The sequence below is a fragment of the Toxotes jaculatrix genome, chromosome 16 (assembly GCF_017976425.1).
Source record: "Toxotes jaculatrix isolate fToxJac2 chromosome 16, fToxJac2.pri, whole genome shotgun sequence".
NCBI lineage: Eukaryota > Metazoa > Chordata > Actinopteri > Toxotidae > Toxotes > Toxotes jaculatrix.
The window spans coordinates 16,966,672-16,983,444 of record NC_054409.1 but is presented as its reverse complement, the minus strand read 5'-3'; the positions used below and the strand labels follow the sequence as shown (position 1 = coordinate 16,983,444).

Below are 16,773 nucleotides of genomic sequence, written 5' to 3'. Positions count from 1 at the left end.
TCATTTAAAAACTTCTAAACTTCATATCTTTCCACCTCTGTACTGTAAAATTCATTCAAACACATGCTACTATTTGCTCAAATGGTGTATTATCAGTTATCTGCCTATTTGTGTATCAACAGGCACAGACACAGATTACACAGCACTGCATCTAATTCTCTTTCTCTTTCTCCTTGTAAGAGGAGAATCACCCCACAATTCCCTTAATGAGGAAAAGAGAAAAGCAATTTTCCCCAGTGTGCTTCCTGTTGTTTTTTTCCCCTCTGGTCTCTCTGTTTGCTCTCTCCTCTTGTCTCTATCACTTTCAGCTTGGCTCTAACACGGTTTAGAGTATGTCTTCTTAATGGCTATCTCCCTACCGTTCTTTTTCTCTCACTCAGTCTCCCCGTTCCTCACCCTGTGACTTCCAAGCCATGTGGAGGGCCAATTCATGTCACCCGCACACAGCCAGAGCACAAATGACTGAAATACATGCCCCAAACAGGGGATGCAAACAATCTGTTATTCAGAAAATACGGTCCACAACTATTGTTTGTCAAGACGGAGATATTACGAGGGCAATTATATTAAAGAGCGCTATTAGAGGCTATAAGAGGAAGGAAGGATAACTGGATGGAGTTATGGAGACAGAAAAAAAAAACAAAGACAAACAGTAAGAAAGAAAATGGAAAGCAAACAAAAAAAAATAAACAACCAAACAGAAACAGGCAGAAAAAGTGAAGTTAAATGACTCAAAACAGAGCATGACACTGACACCCAACTCCTCGTATGCGCCTGTCATAAAGATCCCAGTGATAAATAAGCCTTTATTGCTTTTTCCTATCTTTCCTCTCATCTCTCGGTCTTGTTTCTATCCTCTCTCTGTATGACCAAACCACTCCCTGCCTCCCAGCAGCACAGCCCATATCAACATCTCAAACTAACATGCATGAGTACTCAAAGCCAAAGAAAAGAACCAGAAAATCTATTTGCACAAAAGCTCTCTGTTGTTTAGTCACAAATAATGATGTAGTCCACAGATGAGGAATGAAGTTATGGTATAAAAAGCCTACCTGGCACGAGGAAGCAGTTCCAGGTTACAATCCACTAAAGGCAGATACAAGGCACTCCACGCATCCCCATTAAAGTGGCCTACTTCCTCTGTCAAACTGGTGTGTGAGTGTTTGTGGTTGGCTGGGCTGCTGTGTGTGTTTCTATCAGTGTGGGCTAGGCCAACTGAACTGTGCAGAGACAGAGAAAGAGAGAAAGAGAGAAAGAAAGGGGAAGAGAGCAAATGCCCAAGAGGCTAAGAAGGTAGACTCTCAAGCTGCACAAACAAGTGAGAAGGAAAGAGGGAGAGGGAAGGAGAGAGAGAGAGAGAGAGAGAGAGAGAGAGAGAGAGAGAGAGAGAGAGGGAGGAGACAGACATAATGAGAAGAGACAAATGAGCAGTGAGAGCTCAGAGAGAAGCATATGCATGCACGTGCGTGGTGTTTATGTCCACTGAACTTAGTGACTGGTCTATGATGTCCTCCATAATTGCAAATATGTGTCTGCAAATATCATCTGACATATGTGTACATCTATTCATTTGTGCCTACACCCAAACCCCTCCCTCGTTTCTTTGTTAAGACATTAAGGCTTTATAGCCAGATCCCACAGGATGCACAAAGCACACAATGGACACATTCCCATTGTAAACACTCACTAATATATGTCGTTGAAACAAACCTACACCTATCCGACACACACGATGCTGCTACACAGTCATAGCTTAACAATATATGAAACAGGAACTGTGCCATATTGTAAAAACTTCCTTTCTTAAAGCATAACACTTCATCTTTAACATCTTTAACATTATCGCTATACCGTGGCTTTTCACCTAACCCCATTAACAGTTCAAACAATTTTAAATGTGGCACTTACTCAGATTTAAATCCTAAACAAATCCTATATTAGATCAAAGCCTATAAAATCTGATCTGTTAGCTTATGCCAAGAATTTATGTAGTGCTACACACAGGCTACACACACCTTTTGTACTGCACTACACACGAGCAGCTGTTGCAGTCTAACGATGTGTATATTTGTAATTCTTTGCATATTGCTCAACTGTGATTGATCGGCGGTCATAGTCGTTTCTTCTGTTTTGTTATCTTTTATCGTTATTGTCTAGGTCACTGTAGATGTACTGTATGGCTATATATAGATAGGTTTGCACTCTATAATTGCACTGAGTCATAACCTGCCACAATATCCTTGTCTTGGATGACATCAATGCACCATTTCTATTCAAACAATGCCTCGACAAGACAGAGGCCAAGAAGGACTTCATGAACCCTGCAAGAGAGCTGAAAATTGTTAGCCCACTTTCATCTAAGCCTGGCTAATGGCAGCTTCTGCCTTCACCATGCATGGGTTTGTTGTTATATGTTATTCTATATAGGTATTTACGTTCTCAGAAGATGTAAACAACAAATAAGAAAACATCCTATAAGGCATAAACACACAAAACTGTGCTAACTCTGCGGCACTACAGGCAGCATCAGCGCTTGAGCTTGCAAAGCTGTTAATGTCGTAGCTGTGCCACTTGTTGAGTTTAACAAACGTAACATTTCCTAACATTTCAACAGCAACGCCTGAATTTTGTACAAATACCAAAAAGGCACTTTTTGCCAGTGCCAAAGTTAAAGAAACTGGTTTCCTTTTTTTCTGCTTTAGTACCCAACCAAAGTAACGATTTAGAAGAAAATATCAGATTAAAAATAACACACGTGACCAAGCGTTCAGTGTCAACTTCGAGCACTTGATAGTTTTTGATACTTGATTCCACAGACACATTTTGGTTGAACTCATAAAGCACTGAGGTTTGACATCTAGTCCTAAGTGCAGCTGTTAATGTAACAATAACACAACCTTGATTAAACCACACGGCACAGCCTATCTGCCTATCTGCCTCTCTCCCTCTCTCTCCTTCTCTCTCTGTTCTCTCACCTTTCTGTCATTCAGTTATCTCAAGATCCTCTCAGTGCTACTTGAGAAAGGTTTTTTTGTATCTCCTCAGTGTGACAAGCAACATTTGACAATGAAAGGAAGAAGACACACACACCTGCTGTCTCTCTACACGGTTCCTCAGGTCAACGACTATCCATCACTGACAATATCCTTCAAGAGGTAAATGTCTGACACAAACCAAGATGGTTTTGTATCAACACGTCCTCCGACCAGAAAGACCGTATAGAATGTTTGCTACACTTAGTCTAATAACTGAACTGTATTAACTCTATGCATAAATAGACAGTGAAAACAATGCACTAAAAGATGGCAAAGTGTTTAACTTCCCTGCCTCTGGAGCTGCCTGAGCCTCCAACCAAAGAATGAATCACACCAGAGCTATTTGTCAGATTTCTCCAATACTTCTGTCTCAATGTCTGCCTTCCCATTCTCAAGGAATTATTAATTAGGAAACATTGTTCCATACATATGATAATGAGCACAGTACAGGCAACATTCCTGCACAAAATTTAAATATTGAGTATGTAATTCACAAAAGATTAAGCCACTAATCTTTGCTCATCTGAATTAAAAGAAAAAATCCTCCATCACCAATCTCAAAAGAAACAGTTACTGCACAACATAAAATCTTTCTTTTAAATCCCTGGTTATATAAATGTGATTGACATGCAAATAGTTGTGACTTCACCTAGACGAGCATTTGCAGAATAGTTGTGGCTGTGGCACGCAAACAGTGCAACTTACACACACAACCTAAACACGCGCAAATCCGCATACATTTACACATTTAGATCACACTGAATAAGCAAGCAAACAAACACAATAATCCTAATCTCCACGATAGAGTCAGCAGGAGAGGTATCCAGAAAGGGCTCTCACTTTGACTTTTGTAACAGCAGTAAAGAATGATAACATACATTACCTTAGACACAGGCATCTGGACGCGTAGTGTGCTTGCTTGCTTGTATGAGTGGGTAAAGTGTCTTATTTTTAGTGTGTGTCCCGGAGTACAGCAAAGAATACAGTTCATCCACACATACACACAATGAGAGAGCACGTGTGCAGCGCGAATAGATTCAAGCTGCTAATCCAATGTGACCATATGTGATTTTTTCCCCCCCCTGTCCGTTTTTTTGAGGATGTGTCAGTGCTTCTTTTCTCCTCCTTGTTCTGTTTCTTGTCTGTGTTGTTGCTGCAGTCCCAGCTTTCTCCCCCAGCTCGGTAATAACGTAAGTGCCAACGTGTGTGCGAAAGACAGGGAGAGGGGAGAGAGAGAGAGAGAGAGTGAGAGAGAGAGTGAGAAGGGGGTAAAACGGGATTTGATGAAGGAGGGGGAAATGGAAAAAAAAAAAAAGGACAGATGGAATCAGGGACAGGGAGAGATAAGGGTGAGAGAGTCAGATGAGGAATTGTAAAAATGTGATGTATTAAAGACATAGAGAGAGCAGTGGTTATGAAAAGATCAAATGCAACTAACTCTCAGGAGACCAAAGCAGTCAGTGTCCTTCATTCTCCCTCTCTCGCTTGCCATCTCTCCCTCTCTTCCTCTACATGCTATTTTTAGAAGTTGCTCTGTCGCAAATCAAAGCACTGAATCAAAACCTATCAAAGAGCAGGATGTTAAGGGCCATGTCTTTCACACCTAATAAGACCCACACACAGACACACACACACGCAAACAACTCTGTCTGTTACAATGACCATGTGTCTGCATCAGACCTGAGGGGAGCCTTGTAAGCTATTCATCAGGCCTTATCTAATCATATCATGTGCTAATATATAATGGGCTTTTCAAATAGCTATTTTAAACATTGTCAATTACACTGCACAGACTGCTGTCTCCCTCACCGTCTCTAGCTAAAGGTATTCTCAAGGAAACATTTCCGGATAATCCATAAAGTAATGATTGACATTTAAAAAGTAGAATATCAACTTGAGGCAAGCTAGATTTCAGTGTTTGCCAGTTTCATCTGCTTCTAGCACTTTGCTCTTTTTCTGTTCCGTCTGGTTAATTGGTAGCAGAATGTTTTTAAGTTCTCGGTCTCACCACTGTCATCAAACACTACCAATCACAAACGTCCTTGTGTCAAAAAAGACCCTCACTATTAGCAAATTAAACTATTATCCCAGCTCCATTGCATGCTCAGTGAAGCAAACATCATTTTTACGTGTAAAGAATGCGTGTAATTAAAACTGAGAGTGAACGGATTTCATGCTCTGCTGTACCTTCTTAGGACTGAGTCCGCGAGGCTCTTATCTATACTAGCTCCTGTGCTGATGCATAATTGCCATTATATAACACAGTTATGAATAGTTAAAGGTGAGCTAAAATAAAGCCAAACACCACTCCATCAAAGGGAAATCATTAATGTTTAAAGAGAGACAAGGGAATTAATCCTGTGCTACAGGCCACAATGAATAGCATCGCTGAGTTGTGTGCATGTATGAGTGTGTGCGCATGCACGTGTTTGTGTTAGTAACTAACAGAGACTCTCTCTGTTAGATAGACAGTAAAGGGAAACAAAGACAGTGGTAAGGACGGACAGAGCGAAGGTGAAACTTGACGGCGCAGAAAAATTCGCAATAAACTCTTAAAAAAGGTAGAGAACTAAAAGTTTGATGAGGGTGGTAGAAGAGACAAAAGAGAAGACAAATGACCAGAGAGAATATGAGTCTCTGACTGAGAGAAAGAAAAGAGCCATGATGAGGTTTAGTCTTTTGCAGCCTTTGAATTGTTCTCTTGTTGGGATTGTCAAATTCCCTATCAAAGCAAAATGAGGAGAATACACCAGAAATAAAATTTCTGACATATGCATCCACATCAGGTCACTATGCCACTCAGTGGACAGCTGTCCTGGACATGCTGCTACTCGATGCTAACATGGCAACATTCAGCAAAAGCTCTGCAAACGTGTTAGCACCAACCCTCTACTCAAAATCTATGACAATTTCAAATCTTGCAAAAGTAAGGTTTGAACTAAAGTGTGAGAAGAATCTGTTCTGGGGGAGAATGTTGCCAGTGCCTCACCTGGAGAAAATGGTACCACCTGCTTACTGACAGCTCAGCTGGGTATAAACACTGGTCTGCATTTAAGCTTTTTGACAGATGATCTTTGGGCAGCAGACTACTCCATTGCCATTAAATCCTCTTAGAAACGTAACGTAACATACCATCGTCATAACTCCACCGTGATATCACTATACATGAAATGTTTCAGAGTGGTTCCTCATATCTGCTCCATTTGAACCAGTTCTAAATCTGAATGTCACACTTCGAGAGATAACACATACCAAAAATAGTAAGCAGTGTGCCATTTGTGTATCGTGTGTGTGTGTGTGTGTGTGTGTGTGTGTGTGTGTGTGTGTGTGTGTGTGTGTGTTTGTGCACACACATGTGAGAAGAAAAGAGACGAGCAAAGACAGGACAAATGCAATTCATCCGTGTCTAATTAGAGACAATGAAGGGGAAAGTTGCAGAAAAACAACGAGAGCAAGAGAAATGTTAATCATGTGAACATGTGCTGATACAGATGTTGCCCATATCATACATACATACAGATAGATTCTTTACATTTAAGATCTTGTTTCCAGACTTTTAAATTGAGTGCAAGAAGACTGTGACTCCTCATACCTGACATGTACAGTCTAAATGTTTGTATTTCTAATGTTTATCAATCCCCCTTCATGATGAGGCGTGTAGCAACCTCTCTCATAGCTCACTCCTATCCTCATTGGACATCCCCTGAAAATAAACTGTCAAAAATCAGACACACTCCTTCTTTCAGCTACTTGTTAGCTATCTCCTCACACTCTCCTGTGTCACATAGTGTCTCCTGCTATAACCCAGTGAAGCTGTCTTTCTCCTAACAACTCTAAGCTGGAATACCTACTACTGCACCTGTCACTGGCTCAACACACTGTCCATCATCACACTATCACTTCCAATATGCTTCCTCTTCTATCATCAGCATCTTCCTGACAATCCCCTCTCACTGCCAAGATGACCAAGAGTCTTTTTTCGATCACTGATAAGCCGCTGCTATGTAAGGCCCATACGAAACCCGAAACTAAACCTGGTCTCGTACAAATTCACTCTGCGTCATTCTCTATCGACCTTCTGGTCATCTTTCAGTTACTCTGGAACTTTCTACAACTTCTACTGTAGATTTGTAGCTCTATAGCAAATCACATGTCCAATGTGGGGAACCAAACATCAAACAGACAGGGTTAGTGACAAGCTGGTGAACACAGCAAAGTATTTATTGAGTAAAAGTTGGTAAATACCAATAACTTACAGCACATTTGCTGGGTGGACAAAACCACAACTCCAAATGAATTATAATGCTGTTTACACTGCCTCCAAGTGGCCACATTTATCAGTTATTGCAAGTTTAAAGGTCCCCTGCAGAGTGTCTAACCTGTAGTAGCGCTGCGGAGCTGTTTTTTCTACGAGTCCCTGTGTTTTATTTTTCTATCACACATGCACAGGCAGATAATACGGGTGTTATACTATATATAAGGGTGTCGCACGCATTAGTTGATGCCTGTCGCACACATGGAATGTGTCATACAGACTGAAGGAGCAGACAAAGTACATTAGGTGGTGCCGATCGGGGGAGTGAATAAAAACCGTGTTAAAAGCTGCTGCTTTTCTGAAGAGCTGATTTTCCATGCTGGGAAATACAGTAGGATAGTGACACATCCTGTCAAGCTGACGCTGCCATGATGGTGTCAGTTTGTGTGGCCATCCTTACAGTCTTTACAGTCAAAATGGAAAAAATGGCAATCTGCTTATTTTCTTTTTGTTATTTTGTGTTGCTGCTTAAAATGCAGTGTGTCCTAGTGGTGAGAATATGCTGCTCAAAAGATGCATATTCACTAACACTTCCTATCTGTCCAGAGCTTCGTGTATCATTGATCGAGTGCATACTTGTTTGCCAGAGGTGGAAGGACATGGTAGAGTAGGAAAACAGAGGAGAGGAGAGACCACTGCATTCTTAAATTTCATCAGGAATAAACAGTTTGACAAGCCGAGAGAAAGAGTGAGACGGAGAGAGAATCAGAGAGGGTCCCTGTCACACTGCGTCACTGCTTCCTCCAACATAAATGCTGTATTATAACCACTTCAGCAGCTAAAACAGATTCTCATAAATGCGAAATGAGACAGCCACAGAAAGAGAACAGAACAAGCTGACTCCAAACCTCAAAAGACACTTTGTTCATTAGCAGCAGCCATCTTTTTTTTTTTTTTCCACTGTTCATGTGAGCCTATGCTCTCATGTTGAAAATGTGTGCAATTTTTACTGCAGATAGTTTGCTTTCCTCTGACTCAGAGAGGGAGTGCCAGCATTGCTCATCAAATGCTAACTGTGTGTGATGAAGTGCGTCTGTCATTTTCAAAATGGCCAGTCCTGCTTAAATTCCCATTTGAGGGCATGTGTGTGTGCAGCTGAACAAATTTATTTTTCCAGGAGCTTAGCGGCTAATGCTGCCCAGACAAGAATGTACCGGAAGCTTTTCAAGGAAGGAGCTCAGAGATTTTTAATGGCTATTGGATACCAGACCACTAGGCTAAGTGTTTGTTTCTGTACATGAATGCAGAAACAAATAAAATTATAGATTATATAAATGATTATATGTTAATGTTAATGATAATGATAATGTTTATTTACTGTCTAGTTCCTTGGCTCTTTATCATAAAAAAATAGTGCCGCAGTTTGTGTTTGGCAGTAATTTAGAGTAATTTGAGAGAAACTGCAACATTCACCAATTTTCTTTTCAAATTAACAAATGGTCCAGGTTTGTCATAATAATCTGCCTTTCTGTACAAGACATGAACTCGTTTACATTTTTTTAATTACAATATCTCAATGTGAATTAATTTGGAGCTTAAATATGTTGATGAAATCATCAAAAAAAAATTTTTTTTTTTTTTAGATTGTATTGGCATATTTTGATTTAGCAACAATTCTCTGACCCTGACAAACCAACTGCTGCTGCAGGGTCTCTAAGTAGGTCACTGTCCAGGATCATCCCTTGTTATAAAACCTGAAAGTGTAACATCACCCGCTGCTCAATATTCTCTCATCCGTCTCCATTACTATCTCATCCCCCTGGCCGCCACCCATCTGAGTCACAGACCCCCATACTGCAAGTCATTTCTGTGTATCTGTAACGTCACAGTATGGTGCTGACAGACTGAAACAGTCAGAAAGGCAGAGGCATCAGTTATTCAAGTTGAGGTTAGTCATCATAAATATTTGCCCTAAATCTCTCTGTTTACCATCTGCTGACTTAAAACGAAGCTCCACACAAAACAGAAACTTGCAAACTCTCATCATGCTCTCAGAGGGACTGGAGGATTAGAAAATCTCCAAGAGAAAAGGGCTCATGTCCAGATTTTTCCAATGGGAAGCAATCAAAGTGTTCAGGGATCAGAGGAACTAGGGCAGCTGCTGACATCAACACAGTGGCGGAGCAACCACATTTGCTATAAAAACATGAATGAATAAAGTAACACGAGTGCATAGAATGGATGTGATTTCCACAGTATGTGTGTTTTCCCCTTTGGAGAGGATTCTGCCCTCTCTGCACACTTGAACATAACTCTTGAGTAAAGTGCATGCTTCAGCGAAGTGTGGATTTACTCGGCTTTGTGCATGAGAGGACAAAATGCAGTTTCTGACACAAGGGAAATGTGTGATTCAATGGGTAATTTTCTAAAGCTCCTTTGCTGCAATTCTTACTCACTGGCAGGAACACGCACAGTGCATCAAAGATACACTCCTTTCAGTTTACAAAGTAAGTTCTAGTGTTGAGTCAGCAGTCACAGTGGGGTAGAAATGGAGTTATTTAAGCACTACCAAAGGAATTTTCTTCCATGTTGAATTACAGGAACATTTTCTGAGATGTTTGTTTGACTCTACATTATACAATTTAATGATTCTGAGACAAGTGCATAGTACTTAATAAAAGACAATTTGTGCTAAATCAAGATACAAACAGTATGTTTACAGTTATATCAATCAGTGGGACACTGCATCAGATTATTGTCATGTTTAGCGTAATTTGAGTTTTATACTTCTTCTTTTATGTTATGAGTCCAGAAACAGAAAAGATCTGACCCACATGTGTCTCTACATGTCTATGTATAGGAAAGTGGCCTCCTTTCATCTACCAGTATGAAATTACCCAAAGGAAACTTTCCATATATGATATCATTTTTAAAGGGTCCCATGCAACAGAAATACCACAAAGGCATTCCCCTCATGCCTCCCGCACTCGACAAAGCTGATTTACATATAATTAAACACATTTGGAGTTGACTGAATACAAACTATGTGCCTCTAAGGTACTCTGGAGAAATGCAATCAAAAGTGAACTAATTTGTCTAGCTATAAAAATGTTATGATTAAGCATGTAGTCCTTTGCCTTCAGGACACCATTCAGACTTCCATTTAATAAGAGATTACAGTAAAAGGTTCTAATAAACCACACAAAGAAGGTATACAGGCATAATTCCACAGGGCAGAACATACATGCATCCTTGCATGTATAATTCTGCTTTTTCAGGAATAATTATGTTTCCCTGTCTACAGGAAAATGTGTGATGTGTGAAACCATATCCAACCCCAAGCCTGCCAGATCTGAAAACACTGTTCATTTGTGATAATGACATGTATCTGCTGTATTTTTTTGTTTCTGTATAGATTAAAAGACATTAAAACACAAACTATAGGAACATCGCTAAATCAATCTTATTTTAGGGCCAAGGATATAGAATACATCGGGGCAGTTTCTTTACCACATCTATACTGATCAGTGCCCTGGTTTGGTCAATAGAGTTTGAGTAAATGGTATTGACTTAACGTGACCTAACGTGACTTAGCATGCTTACCAAGCTGTTTACTTATTGAACGCATTGGACAATTTAGTGTGTGTAATGTGTTCATTCATTCAGGTGGGTGCGCCTAACTGACACGGATCATGGGAGGAAACAGGCGAGAAAAGCAACATGTACGATTCCCATTGTGTTTCTGTGGAAAGCAAGAATGTGTGTACACACTGCATGAGTGTGAAAACATTGTAACAGAAAAATTCTGTTTGGAAGCTTATCTGTTGAATTCTGGGGCAAAGTTCATAATGTTCACCCTTTTTTTTTTTTGGAGAGTATTAAAACATGGGCCAAATTCACTTCTGGGTGCTCAGGTGTCATCCTGAACCTCTTCAGATAAACCATATGGACAAAGATACACGTGTACATGGCCACAGAGATAAATACACACATGGAGAGAGAGAAAGGGATGAAAGACTGTCGGCTTGTCCCTCTCTCTTTCTCTCTTTCATGTGCTGATGAAATAAAGCCCTAATGTACAACAGGTGTGCCATCTACACACAAGGCTATTTATCCCTTTAATCACCTTTCAGCTAAACTCAGACAAACTGGGTTGGACACCTTTTAAATTGATGAAGTGAATGGGCTGTCTCTGCTGTTCATCAGAAATGAAAGAAGTAAGGAAGAAAGTAATGAAAGAAAAAAGCTTTAGGAATGAAAGAAGCAAGAAATGGGAGCCGTGTTGAAGAAATTTGGCAAATCCAAAAAATCATCTGCTAAAATCTATACAAATAAATGTGCATTACAGACAGTATTGTGTCCACACTTCAAACCTATGAAAGGACGTAAATCTCTCTCTTCAAAAGTTTTTCCAGATTGCAAGCCATTCACACATCTTTCACTGAAATTTCCTGAAATAGCAATTAGTAAACCTGATGAGAAAAGAAAAAAAAAAACCTTTTGAGTAGATTTCTCTGGGTAACACTTGAAATGACCGAACTGGGCCACGGCAATCTCATTCACAGCTGCCCCAGCAGCCACCCTCTTAATCAGGGCGGTCAAAGACCAGTGAGCACTTAAAGATCAGTTACAGTGCATCCTTAACAACACCCTGCACCACCACTGCGCTACACTGAGGACAGGGGTGTAATGGCTTAATCTACCAGTGATTAAATTTGGTTTTGATTCTTTCAGAAACAATTCAGTGCATCATAAAATGTGCATGATTGGATTTGGTTAAACTCAATTTGATCTAATTCATTTCATTGCTTCCAAGAAGTATAACAGGTCTACAAAGATGAATTGTAAAAAGAAACTTAAAGAGGCTCTAACTAATATATTGTATTATGTATATTATTATATTGGACAGATCAAAACAGAATGTATTCGGTCAGTCATAGTGACAAACAGAGAAATTTAATCAAATTCTGCAGCTCCCCTCACTCGATGGAGAGTTTTAGCATCTTTCAGCTCACTATTTTGGCTTTCTAGCCCATTACTCCGCTGTTTTAGCTCACTCCTACCATTCTCATTGCGTGTTCTCAGCAGCAGCACCCAGCTGTTTTCAGCAAAAACAAACAAACCACATCCAGCTAGGAGTGGGAGGAGACCAAAAACAGAGCTAAAAGGAAAGTGAATACTGGCCTTATATTTGTCAGATGAACACAAGCAGACCAAGTTATATGGTCCAAAATATATCATATATCATATATATGGAGGGGAAACTGTAAAAGCAAACAACACCTGCTCAGTACTATGAAAACAAGACTGAAGCAGAACATCAATACAAATATGTCAGTGAAAATACAAAACCTCAAATCCTACAGAAGGAAAATTAAACTTAATATTTATTTTTTATATCACCACTGTCACCTCAACACAGACAACCTGGCACACAACAGAACACTTGGTACTTTCAATTCAGTGAGGTCTAGTGTGGTTATTTCTTCAAATTATCACAACAAATATAACTTACCACAGTACTCAGTCAAAACACTGTCATTTTGTCAAGGTGAAATTTAGTTAATGTGTATGAAGTGCAGTATCTAAAAACCTGCTTTTGCTGGCAAACATCTATTCTACTCTTTAACTGTAACTGAGCAGAGCAAAGCAGGACTTACACTGGAGTTGACACTCCACTAAAGCACAGCAACTATTCAAATGTAAGCAGATAGAAGGCAGGATTAAAGTTCCCCAAAGAAATGTAAGACTTAAGTGGAAAATCGTAGTGATGCCAGTGTGAGCTGCAGGAAAGTGTTATACGTTACTGACTTGAGTGTGCATGCTTGTGTGGCATTGGCGGGGCATCTGTGATGGGGGTATGCACAAATATATGCACTGCCATGTGTTCATGTGTTTACTGATTCATCTTTGGCCTCAATCGAAATTGGAAATGCTCTTAAATGTGTGTGTCCGTGTGCCATACCTGTTCGAAATGCGGAACGAGTGGCTCCCTCCGGTGAAGCTGGAGCTGCTTGTCAATGTTGTCCTTCAGGCACTGACACACGCGGCGCTTCTGGTCTGCTGAATAGGCTTCCAGGCTGAGCAGGCAGTCACACTTCTAGAGACACACAGTGAGAGAGAGAGAGAGAGAGAGAGAGAGAGAGAGAGAGAGAGGGTGAGAAGCAAAAGGGGTGGCGGAAAAGAAAACGGGGCAATTAGGCATCTACTGTCAGAGAAATAAAGAAGTGTTTCCTGATCCTTGGATGTGAAAGAGTTCAAGATGGGTAGAGCACGAGAGAACAAATTAGAGGATTAAAATAGAAAGTATGAATGTGAAAAATGGGTGAGGCAAAACAAGAGTTTTTTCCTTTCTCATGGCCCCTCTTTAATGAGACCTTAAGATGAGACCTACCAGTGTCTGTGAGTGTGTGTGTGATGAGAGTGCCTTCAAAGAGGATAATGACTAGCAAAAGAGCTTAATCCATCACAAGTATCAGAGGTGTTAAACTCTTTTGTGTGTGTACGAGCATGTTCGTGTGCCTGCGTGTGTCCAGCAGAACAAAATACAAAAAAAAAAAAAAAGAAAGAAGAAGAAGAAGAACCCATAGTATTCATGACCAACACTGGCCCTGTTAGTGCAGTATGTGTGGCACAGCCCTGTGGGTAGCAAAACGCTAGCATTAGTGAAATTAGATAATAGCCAGTATCCACTTCAGGCAGAATTTGATATGCTGACAAAATAATTATGTGACTAATGGCAAGATGGTACTCTTGAAAGAGCACAAATCAATACAACCCTGCTGGGAAATACATCAGAATAAATACTTGACAACCAGTGGTTAAGTTAGAGTTGGCAGAGTTTGGTCAAATAGCTTTTCACTGACAAGGGCATAAAAACTCCTCGGCTGACTCCCCAGGACATCCTGAATCTGTGTTTGATCTCAGTGATGTCCAGATTAAATCTTTAATGGATTAATGGGCTCATTTGTTTTTGGACATGATTCCAGCAATGTACTTTTGATAAAAGACAGATCTTATAAAAAAAAAAAAATCTTTGATATAATGGATGAAGCTCATGTCGATTTTTGCTCCAAATCCTAATTTGGAAACAGCTTCCGAGCAGACCTCTTAAAAAGTTTAAGGAGGGAGATGAATTGGAGTATGATATCTGGGATAAGAACACTTTGTGCCAGTTAGTGTCATTTTGAAGTCTGGGGTCTGGGGCTTCTGTGCTGCTGAGTTTTAAGCAAAGAATGAAAAACAGCAAAGATGTTCTGACTAAAATATTTAAGACTCAGCAGAAAAGTTTAAATTTCTTTCCAGTGATATCAACATTCACAACACTGTTTTGATAATAAATCATCTTCAATTGATGGGCAATATTGTAGCGCTTTGACATTCTTGAGCATACCTCAAATCAAAAAAATAAATGGTTCTTTAACTTCCAAACTACCAAATCACTATGTAGTCACTTGTGCACCCATACACATTCACAACAGCTCCTCTCACCCACATCTGCTGTAATATCACTGAGGTGTATTCAGTTGAAGAATTGTCTCGATTATTCTTTATTTTTCTTATTAAAGTCCAACATGAAAGGAACCTATTGTTCTGAAGTACATTTTTTTTCAATTTCTCCTCTTTCCAATTTGATCATCTCCATCTACCTCGGTTGTTCTGCTTCCGGCAGTGTCAGGGAAAAGCATTTGTGTCCTGACATTTTTGGGTACGAGTCAGGCTATAAATAGGATTTTTCCATTTTGTGCAAGTCTTCAGAGATTGACTGAAGTCCTGAGGGCTTTTCTTGACGCCCACTGCCCTGGTCAGTGGTGAATCATGATGCTAGTTTCTTTGCCTCTTTCTTGGCTGCATGGGCTTTTGCATGCCCTGTTGTGTTGCTATCTTGTGGATTATTTGTCTATTTAAATGTCACTCAGTGTCCTGTTGAAGATGGGAATGCTGCTGTTCTAGTGTCTACTGGCACAAAGTGTTTGGTGGTTAAAGACTTGTCAATATTAGTGATGCTAATGAAGGGTAAAAAGGCATTTAAAACCTGCATCAATGGTCGCAATGCAAAGACTGTTTTGCTTTTTAAGAGCATAAAGCGTGTATTGCACACAAGGCAGAGTTGTGTGTTAATGTGGAGTATTATTAAATAAAATGCAAAACAATACTATACAATAATCCAAATATCCAGAAAACAAAGAAACACAGAACTGAGGCAAAATAACAAAAGAATAACACATGAGGTACTGTAAGAGAAAAAAATAAAGACAAATTTTCAATTCAAAAGTAAAGAAATAAAGAGACAAAAAGAAAACAAAGAGAAACAGGTTAGACAGCAAAAACATTTATGGAATCAAGCCTGACTGTTTTCAATTGCGCCAAGAGATGATGAAATACGGTCTTTTTCAGGGCGGACAGAAATCAATGTTGATGTTCTTTGATATCCATCATTTGGACTGAATCTGAGACTATAAAGGTGCAACAGAGGCCATAATACTTGGAACGCATGCACACACACACACACACATACACAGGCATGCCAGCTTCAATGTAAACAACTAGCTGCTGTGCAAACCCTTATAATATTGCTGTCAGTGAAAATCTCATAATTCTATCTAAGGTTATTTTTGATTTCTCACATAAAGGATTACATGATATTGTACAGGTCAGGAAAGGTCAGCAAAAACTCCTCAAAACCCAGTGGGTAAAGTGGAAAAAGCAGAGTCATCAAGCTGACAGTAATCCTGCATCCATAGGTCCCTGTGAAGCGGACTCTTTGAGGACATATTATTGCCTACCTAAAACTGAAGGCTGTGATCATTAAGGATGTGTTTCTAATCATTTTTAAGTAATCTTTGCATATATTGTGATTTACATGTATCACATTGGCTAGAGAGAGCAAAGCAAAGCTACTCATGCCTGGCCAAAATTAAGATGGAGCAGTGTGCATTCTGAATTTCTCCAAACTGACCCATGGTCACACCCTTAGACAACTAACCTTCAGTCATGTAACGCTAATGACACCTGTTAATGCACATGCAACGCAACACCTCACAAACTGCACATGGATACAAACACACACAGACATTTGCCAATAATATATTTCAAATTTCCACAACTGATGTGTGATGTATTCATGTTTCTCTGTCTTCGATATCCTTCAACCCTTAGTTATTAATCATTTGAGATGAATAACATATATATACACACACACATATATATATATCTACATATATATATGCCTCATATGGCAAGGTTTTTCCAGGCAACTCCCTACTGTCCCACATTAGAGAAAACACATCTGCGATAGAGCGGTTCAGGCTCCCAGAGGCATGTATGCACCTGCATCCACACACACATACATGCACAGACACACACGCACACAATCATCCAGCTTTAAAATCTGTACAAAATACCAGTCTGAACTCTTACTATGAATACAGTCTTACTGCAGCTACGTATTTACAAGATACAATCATTCAGAAATAAAAACAA

The 16,773-nt window shown here is 39.8% G+C and overlaps 1 protein-coding gene across 3 annotated transcripts in view; it reads right to left on the bottom strand.

Moving 5' to 3' along the window:
• The window catches only part of rgs3a (regulator of G protein signaling 3a), a 153,038-nt gene that overhangs the window by 43,751 nt on the left and 92,514 nt on the right, over window positions 1-16,773 (bottom strand). For all 3 annotated transcript variants that reach the window (XM_041058710.1, XM_041058707.1, XM_041058708.1), the window contains one exon: window positions 13,256-13,390. In XM_041058710.1, coding sequence (XP_040914644.1) covers window positions 13,256-13,390 — 135 coding nt within the window. The remainder of the gene's footprint in view (window positions 1-13,255; window positions 13,391-16,773) is intronic.